The 9,306-nt window shown below is 34.7% G+C and overlaps 1 protein-coding gene across 2 annotated transcripts in view; it reads right to left on the bottom strand.

Moving 5' to 3' along the window:
- Positions 1 to 9,306, bottom strand: part of LOC115212913 (rho guanine nucleotide exchange factor 10) — a 186,827-nt gene that overhangs the window by 78,213 nt on the left and 99,308 nt on the right. For both annotated transcript variants that reach the window (XM_029781733.2, XM_029781734.2), the window contains one exon: positions 4,599 to 4,697. In XM_029781733.2, coding sequence (XP_029637593.1) covers positions 4,599 to 4,697 — 99 coding nt within the window. The remainder of the gene's footprint in view (positions 1 to 4,598; positions 4,698 to 9,306) is intronic.

Genomic DNA, 9,306 nt, shown 5'->3' with positions numbered 1-9,306 from the left:
AATTTTATTCCTCATAATTTTCCTCCTATATATCAACAACTTTGTTGCTGTCACCTTCAACAGTTTCAACTTCTGTATAAATGATATCAATTTTCATTCATGCATAACCTTCTAAACCTACATGTCATCAGTATGTTCCCTAGACACCTTACACCAAACCAGCACTGACTCCATGAAAAGGGAGCTCAAAAACATTATCCATCATGTTTTCTTCAACAACACAAAGGACAGAGTCATTGCATGTATCAAGAAAACAATATCATACACCCGGCAACATGGATAGCCTACATCTAGGACTGTCTAGGTTACCACAGATACTAGACCTTCTTATTACTGAGTATCTCTCTTGGTGAGTGCACATCCTCAACTTAACAAAGATGGCGTCATAGAGACTGGCTTTCTTCTTCAGAGCCAGAAGTTATTTCATCTGCTAATCCTCTACAAAGTTCAGGTGAGACCTACAGTGTAGCACTGCTTCCACATCTGAGATGGTGCTGCAACCACACACACACACACACACACACACACATGCATCCAAGACTATAGCCATCCTAAATGGCATGAAGTCATTCAAAATCTTTCACAAATATGCTTCAAGTTCTAGTCCAAAGATTTACCATCCCTTCTTTCTGCTTTTCACCTAAAGCCTTCTACTCCTCTTATTTCATCCACATTAGAACCCCCACTTTCCTGCCAGACACCTTATCAAAAATTACACTCAATCTTTTTTCCACATAAAGTAAACCCTCTGGAATTCTTTCTCTGTCCATGTTTTATACAAGAATATAAACAAGGAAATAAATATATACAAAAAATATATACAAATATATACAAGAATATATACCAGACAAAAAAAAATTCGAGCGAGGTCGTTGCCAGTACCGCCTGACTGGCTCCCATGCCGGTGGCACGTAAAAGCACCCACTACACTCTCGGAGTGGTTGGCATTAGAAAGGGCATCCAGCTGTAGAAACTCTGCCAGATCAAGACTGGAGCCTGGTGCAACCATCTGGTTTGCCAGCCCACAGTCAAACTGTCCAACCCATGCTAGCATGGAAAGTGGACGTTAAACGACAATGATGATGATGATGATAAACACTGTCAGGCTCAACAGTCACAGACGAATTGTGAAAGGCATGTGTTTAGCATCATTCTCCAAGCCAGACATTTTGCCTACCATCAAGATTACATACATACATACATACATACATACATACATACATACATACATACATACATACATACATACATACATACATACATACATACATCTTAAAACATTAAAAACACTTAAAACAGAAATTGAAGAAGCAGTCTAGTAATACAAAATTTGAAACCTTAAACTCTGAACAACATCAGATGAAAGAACTTACAACAACAGCTGAAAAAATGAAAATATAGATTTACAGTTTATAAAACCAAAATGCTGAGCAGACTGTTTGTCAAAGAATCTAAATCAGTTTGTTGTAGCTTCATTGTAAACAGCGGAGTTTCTGTAAGTGATACACCATCAGAAGAATTAGAGAAAACTACTGGAACTCTATATGGAGAAGAAATAAGTTCAGAAGGCAAGCTGCTTGGATGGAAGAACTAGAATTTGGGCTAATGCAAATATATGCAAATATATTGAACAAGTGTAGAATGAAATTAATGGCACAATAATGGAAACAGACCTAAAGAAAATGATAGGCCCAAGTAATATTTTTCCTATAGTGTGGGACTTACTGGCCTTTGCAACAAGTAACAGAATGTTGTATGATGCAATCATCCCATTGTCTTGCTGCGCAGTTGTTTTCTGAAATTCTAAGATTGAGATTTTCCACTTTTTGAATGAGGTCTTAAGGTGTGAGAAATATGACAAAGGTTTTTTTTTTTACTTCTGATCAGCATGCTTAGGATATAAATAATATTTTAAGCATGAAGGCTTCATAGTTTCGTTGTCGTAACACAGATGGGTAACTAACTGCTGTGAGGAGAAGCAAAAAAACCCATAAGATAAATAATCAGTACTGTATTCATCATCATCATCGTTTAACGTCCGTTTTCCGTGCTAGCACGGGTTGGACGGTTTGACCGGGGTCTGGGAAGCCAGGGGCTGCACCAGGCTCCAGTCTGATCTGGCAGAGTTTCTGTCAAGAATTTTTCTTAAATGGAGACATTGGGGTGCTTAAAAGCTCGTACAATACCCAGAGAAAAGTTATATTACTCAAAGCCCATTTTCAATAATCCATAAATATGAGATCACAAGAGTGTTGCAATCATATGGTGACCAATACAATCCAACAACTTCGAGTGGCTGTCTGTTGACATGAGCATGCACACTGAACCAAGAACAGATTCCATCTTGGAATTCTCATATTTTATCTGGCATTGTCGGCTGTGCTCTTTGTCAGAGTTCTTTGAGGTCATTGCCTGTGACAATTTTATGTGTGATCACTTGGTGTTGGTAGCATTGGTGAGTTTATCCTGAGGGTCACATCTTAATTTTATTGGCAAAGTTGTTTTTGGCCTTCTTTTATCAGATTTATATCTGAAAAAGAATGTCATTTTGTTCAAAGGACTATTTGAATGTTAATGACCCTTCTCAAAACTGTGGTATATACTGACAAGTTCCCCCCTTGTTTGTGAGGAACATTTATTTCTTATTCAGGAATGTGGCCCAGTTATTCCCATCCAGCCTCTTGTTTCTTGTTTCATCCATTTTTTTAATACAAATTCTTTGCATTTTTTTCTTTGAATATTTTTTTTTTGTCAAGTAACACATGTTGAAATAAATTCTTAATTTTCAAAACCCTACATTGCTCATCACCTCTGGGTAATATCACGCAGGCTAAGAAACTCTAATGTTGATGTTAGATGTCCAACTCAGTTAATACATTTTCATGCTTGATGTTGTGAGAGGTTTTGCTGATTTCAGTTGTAACAACATTGCTTCTGCTAGAGTTTTTAACAGTGAGAGACAACTGACAAGTGATGTAGAACAAATCTTTAGGATAACTGACTCTATAGAAGGCATAACTTGTGATTACTCAAGGTGGAATTAAAGAGAAAGATAGTTGAGAAAGGGAAGTGTGAGAGAAGGAGAGTGGAGGGAGAAGCTAGAAGTGTTTAAATAAAAAAATGATTGTTGACAAATATTTTCCATCATCCCTCTGATAATTGAAGTGAAAGTGAAAGTCAGTCAGCAAAATTAACCCTTTAATGTTCAGATTACTTTGCAAATTGTTGCAGCACGAAGTTTTGTCAGTGAACAGGTCACGGTCTCAAAGCAACAAAAATATTTTGACAAATTAAATTTAAATGTTGAAGTGAATCTAACGGTTTTTATGTGTTTCTTAAATGGCTTATAAACACTTTCCACGCTGCAATTGTTTTCATTCCAGCACACGACCTCAGATCAAGTCACTCGCTATGCAAGTACATCTCCGTAATGTTTTGAAATAATTTCGCTTTATCTCAGAGCCTCGAGATTCTAATGATATGTTTGTTTATTTCTAGAATGGCATTGTAGGGTAGGTTGGATGTGACCAGTTTGAACATAAAACAGGTAGAATATTTTGGCCAGATATGACCAGTTTAAATGCTAAAGGGTTAAAGACATAAATCACAAATCAGAAGAACTTGGTATGAGTTTGTATTTGAAGGGTCAGATTAAATGTCCCTTTGGCAGATGGAACAAAATGTGGTCTGTTGCTAAACTATTTGCTATAGTTACCACCAATAAAAGACTTACAAAGACCTGGTCTACATCCCACCTCTCAAGAAACAGAAAATATAGCAATTATCACTGATACAGAAAAATCCTTTGAAAGAATTATTCCACAGAGACAGTCTGTCTATGCTTCTGTTTACTTTTGCACAAAAGCCACTGTCATTTCTTTGGCAAGAATTCATGGTGGTTGAAATGTCTCTGATCATGACCTGTTGGATCAAGGTTAACCTAGGGTTAAACAACAACATCTGTTCACACATAAGCATACATGCACTCAGACACACACACATATGCACACTAAAAAAGTTACAAACAAACACACAACCCACAATGACTCTTCATAGTAATTGCTGTGATGAAAAAGTATATATTCAACAGAGAAATGTTGTTTAAATGGAATGACAACATGAAGAAAGATAAGCATAAATGGGTGCGAGAATGGCTGCATAGCTAAGAAATTTGCTTCACATCAACAGAGATCTGGGTTCAATCCCATTGCATAGCACATTGGTCAAGTATCTTCTGTTATAACTTCAAGTTGACCAGCATCTTCTGAGTGGAATTTGACAGCAATAAGCCCCATCATTTTTTTACATGTACTACACTAATATGTGTAAGTGTATGCACATGCATGAGTGCATGCATGTGTGCATACATAAATATAAGTAGGTGAGCACATGTGTATCTTTTGCCAATTTATATTACTGAAGACTGGTGTTTCCACTAAACAAAATCTCTCATGTCATGGTATATATATCAAGTTACAGATCATCTCTTCTCATTCTTGTCATCAGAAATGCAATGAAACAATGATTGACTCATTGGAAACATGGACCCTGCAGTATTACTTTTCACAGGTTGTGACATAAAATAAATAGATAAATACCCTGAGAAAGTACTGGAGCAGATTTCTGTGACTGTAATTTAGTACTCTGTTTCTTACTGTCTCCTTCATCTGTCAAAGATGTGGTGAAACTGAAGGGATCTGGAAGAGACAAAAAATTCCCAATTTAATTATTTTATCTAAAAAGAATCAAATAGATCAAATAATGACAAAATTTTCAGGTTTATAACATGCTTTACTTTATTTTATTTTATTTACCTATTAAGTAAATAAAATAAAATAAGCTCTAGGACTCATATTAAGCTCCAGGACACATATTAAGCTCTAGGACTCATATTAAGCTCTAGGACTCATATTAAGCTCTAGGACTCATATTAAGCTCTAGGACACATATTAAGCTCTAGGACTCATATTAAGCTCTGGGACTCATATTAAGCTCTAGGACTCATATTAAGCTCTAGGACACATATTAAGCTCTAGGACTCATATTAAGCTCTAGGACACATATTAAGCTCTAGGACTCATATTAAGCTCTGGGACTCATATTAAGCTCTAGGACTCATATTAAGCTCTAGGACACATATTAAGCTCTAGGACTCATATTAAGCTCTAGGACACATATTAAGCTCTAGGACTCATATTCAGCTCTAGGACTCATATTAAGCTCTAGGACTCATATTAAGCTCTAGGACTCATATTAAGCTCTAGGACACATATTAAGCTCTAGGACTCATATTAAGCTCTAGGACACATATTAAGCTCTAGGACTCATATTAAACTCTAGGACTCATATTAAGCTCTAGGACTGATAACGTTGGTTGTCTGGTTTCCGTGGTGCATAAGTGATTGAGATCACAACACACCACCTGAATAGGATGCTGTTCATTGCAGGGTTCAAAAGCCACAATTTTGAAGGGAGGGGACAAATCAATTACATGACTGGTTCTTTATTGTATCGACATGAAAGAAATGAAAGGCAAAGTTAAAAAGATGCTACAGGTGACAAAATGCAATCTATAATTAGTAAGGTAGAATTAGGGAGGAAAGGTTTAGATGATTAATGAATATACTGTTAGAACTTTATTTGGTAAAACTATATAATTTAGTACCAAATAATTATGCATGAACAAAACTTGGTAGAATTTTGCTATTGGAAGCAATGCTTACAAACTGACTGCAGGGTTTGTCTACAATCCAATTACCCTTACAGGTAAATATTATCAAATGTTGGACAACCTGGATACTTCACTGTAGAGATCAGTTGTAAACCTATGGCCCCATTATATCCAGAAGAAGAATGTGTGTATGAGAGTGTGTGAGCATGTGTGTGAGAGAAAGTGAGAGAGTAGGGAGAGAGAGTAAGTGAGAGAGGGAGAGAGAAAGAAAGAGAGAGAAAGAAAGAGGAAGAAAGAAATAGAGAGAAAGAAATAGAATGAGTGAGAGAACGAGTGAGAGAGATGGAGAGAGATAGAGAGAGAGAAAGAGAGAGAGAGAGAGAGAGAGAGAGAGAGAGAGAGAGAGAGAGAGAGAGTGTATGTGAGAGAAAGTGAGAAAATCACTAAAAACAAGGAAGTTCCTCTCCACTCCACTTCAAGGCTAATCTTCAATGTAAAAGATATATTTCAAGGATATCATAGATAGCTGAAGACTCTGTATTTAGAATAACTTCCTATAAATTTACATCCATTAATACATTATTAAACACAGCTGTAATTTACATCGCTGCAATTTGCTATCAATGGTCATCATTATATTCATAAAGAATCTCATCTTCAATGTTGTCCATCACATTGCCGATTCCATATCTCCTTTTAATGCTTTTGCAATTATTTCCACTCTCACACCTCCCACTGATGATTACACCCTCTGACAAACATACCTGTGTAATAGCAAATTGCGTTTGTCATTCTGTTTCTAAATTCTCAGCAGATAGCCGCTTGTTTCACACTTCTTGCGTAAAACATTTAAAATGGTTTGTTGACTGAAATATCCAGTGGTTATTATAGCAATGTTAACACTTTTGGCGCCAACTTGCCTGAGACTGCCCCTGGTTCCATGATACAAACTTCCACTTTTTAAGTGATCTAAATTAAAATCTTCCTTCAAATTTTCATGTTAATTAAAATCTTGCTTCAAATTTTCATGTTATGTTCCAATTATCAACTTAATAACAACAAAGTAATTTTATTGAATTCTTTATTATTTTCAAAATTAAGTGAAACAATGGCAGTGCACCTCAACAGAAATATAGTAATGAAAGGGTTAAAGCACCCAAAATACATATTTATCGGATCAAAAGGAAACTAGATGAGCTTCAATTGTTTAACTTCATTGGTATACTTAAATGTTACACTAAGGATTAGATTTGATTGGATTTGCCTAATATTCAGTCCACTGCAGGATGAAGGCTTCAGCATGTTCACTTCACCAACTATGGTCTAATATGATGGCTATGAATTTGAGCTTAAAATCATACTGGTTTGATGAGCCAACTCTGTCACACTGGCTCAACATGGCTTGGTAAAAGAATGCAGTTTTTAATGCTCATTCCCAGGAGCAGTTACATCAATTACATCAACCCCAGTATTCAACTGGTACTTATTTGTTACACTATGTATGTGGTATATTGAAAATATTATTCCTTTCACTCAGAAATCAATCACACCCAATAGTTTTTAGATGTATATTAATCTTTACTGTAGAGGAACTGAGTATACTCAGTTCTGTGCATATGCACTTGAGACACAGGAACCAAGTTATTGCATTTTTGATGGTTACTTTCTGGAATTCTCTACATTTCATTTGATATAGTATACACATTTTATTATTACAGATCAATAGGAAAAGGTTGTAAGAATTGATTTGCTTACAATTAGCTTGTTATAGCACCAGCTTGTGAAGCAAAAATTTAACCAATGCATTGAGGATTAAATTACATAATCCACAGTCTTTTTACTGCTACTTTCTTTATTAACTTTTAGCCATGAGGGGAGGCAGTGCCCATTTAAATGTGTGGGAGGGAGGAAGATATCCTCAACCTGGAGACTTGGCAACAGAGAGAACTCTACAGAAGGCACTAGGTAATGATGTTAAATTAAGTTGTGTATGAAGTTAACAACCCAAGTTGGCCATGGAAGATTTGAACTCAGAACACAAAAACCAAAATAAGAATCCTGGTTTGACATTCTTACAGTTTAGCCAATTCAATACATTGGATTGGCATTATTTCATTCGATCTTCAAGAGATGAAAGGCAGAGCTTACCTCAGTTAGATTTGAACATATCAAGCAGTGATTCAGAACAAATACCACATGACATTTTGTCTGAAGCTCTAACAACTCTGCTGGTTCAAACCCAGTCTTTTGGGTTTTAAGTAAATTGAAATATGTCAACAGTTTTTTTTTTTTTGTTTTTTATCATCTCTCATGACAAAAATAAAAAGTCACCATCCATGTTCACAACATGCATTCAGTTGTGTAACCATCTTATTTCCTACTTATGAAATTTATATGTAAATGGCTGACTATTCCACAGTTGCATCAGGCATGTGTGTGTGTGTGTGTGTGTGTGTGTGAGAGAGAGAGAGAGAGAGAGAGATAGAGAGAATTGACCCCATTAGTAGACTGATACTAGATTTATCATCCCTGAGAGGATAACAAGAAAATTGACATTGGCTGTATTTGAACTCAGGGTACAGGAAGCCAAAATGAATAATGAAAGTCATTCTACTTTATGCTCTAATGATTCTGCAACATTTACCACCTATTCATATTAAATATGAGCATTTTGATTAAGAGTCTCATTCAAATAATTAACACCATCCCAAACAGATAAATATAAAAGGATTGACAAGGATCTTCATTGAAAAGTTTTAAAACAGGAAGATATAAAAGCAGCCATTTTCGATATGAATATTTTAATTAACAATATCATCCAAATTATTTGCTTCATATTGAAGAAGGAGTGATAAAATTTTAAATGAAAGTGTTTTATTTTAAGGATAAAACATTGGAGAAAGAAAAGAAAATTTCCAATTTTAATTTCAAATCAAATTTAAGGAATGTTTTATCATGCATGACAGAATAAAAAATATGAAAAGTTTTCTGAATAAAAAAGAAAAACATGGAAAAAAGATTTATTGAAAGATGAAACAATGAAAGGAAAAAGATATTTAAAACATTTTCTCTAAAGACAAATGAAACAATTTTAAAAAAGACATCTTGAAGATACACGAATCATTCAAATTTCAAACTAAGCATGCGTAATTTTTTCCCCAAAAATTTCATAGTAAAAAAAATTATGCTTCTTTTTAGAATGAATGTTTTGACAAGAAATATCATGAAAGTATGAATACTGTACATAGAAAACATTTTGTGCAAGAATATTATCAGCAAAAAATGAATTTCAAATATAAAAGTATCCAAAAAATAACCTTATATAATATTTTGAAAGAGGAAAATTGGAAAACGTTCTCAATTCAGAACAGTTATTAGAAACTAAGGTTTTTTGCATGTAAACAATAATTTCATAAATTTCTTTATGCCAAAAAAAAAATCACAAAAATTCAACTGACATCTCAACAAAGTCAGCAATACTCAATGTTTGCTGTGAAATTAAAGTTAGAATATTGTTTATAGAATTTAACATTTATAAATGTGTTGTATGTTGTGTGTGTGTGTGTGTTGTGTGTGTGTGTGTGTGTGTTTATATATATATATAATGTATAATACATTTATATATATATTTAGTA

This window comes from Octopus sinensis, linkage group LG6 (assembly GCF_006345805.1).
Source record: "Octopus sinensis linkage group LG6, ASM634580v1, whole genome shotgun sequence".
NCBI classification, from domain to species: Eukaryota; Metazoa; Mollusca; class Cephalopoda; order Octopoda; family Octopodidae; genus Octopus; species Octopus sinensis.
Note: the sequence above shows the minus strand (reverse complement) of the source record. Positions and strands in the feature narration are given on the sequence as shown.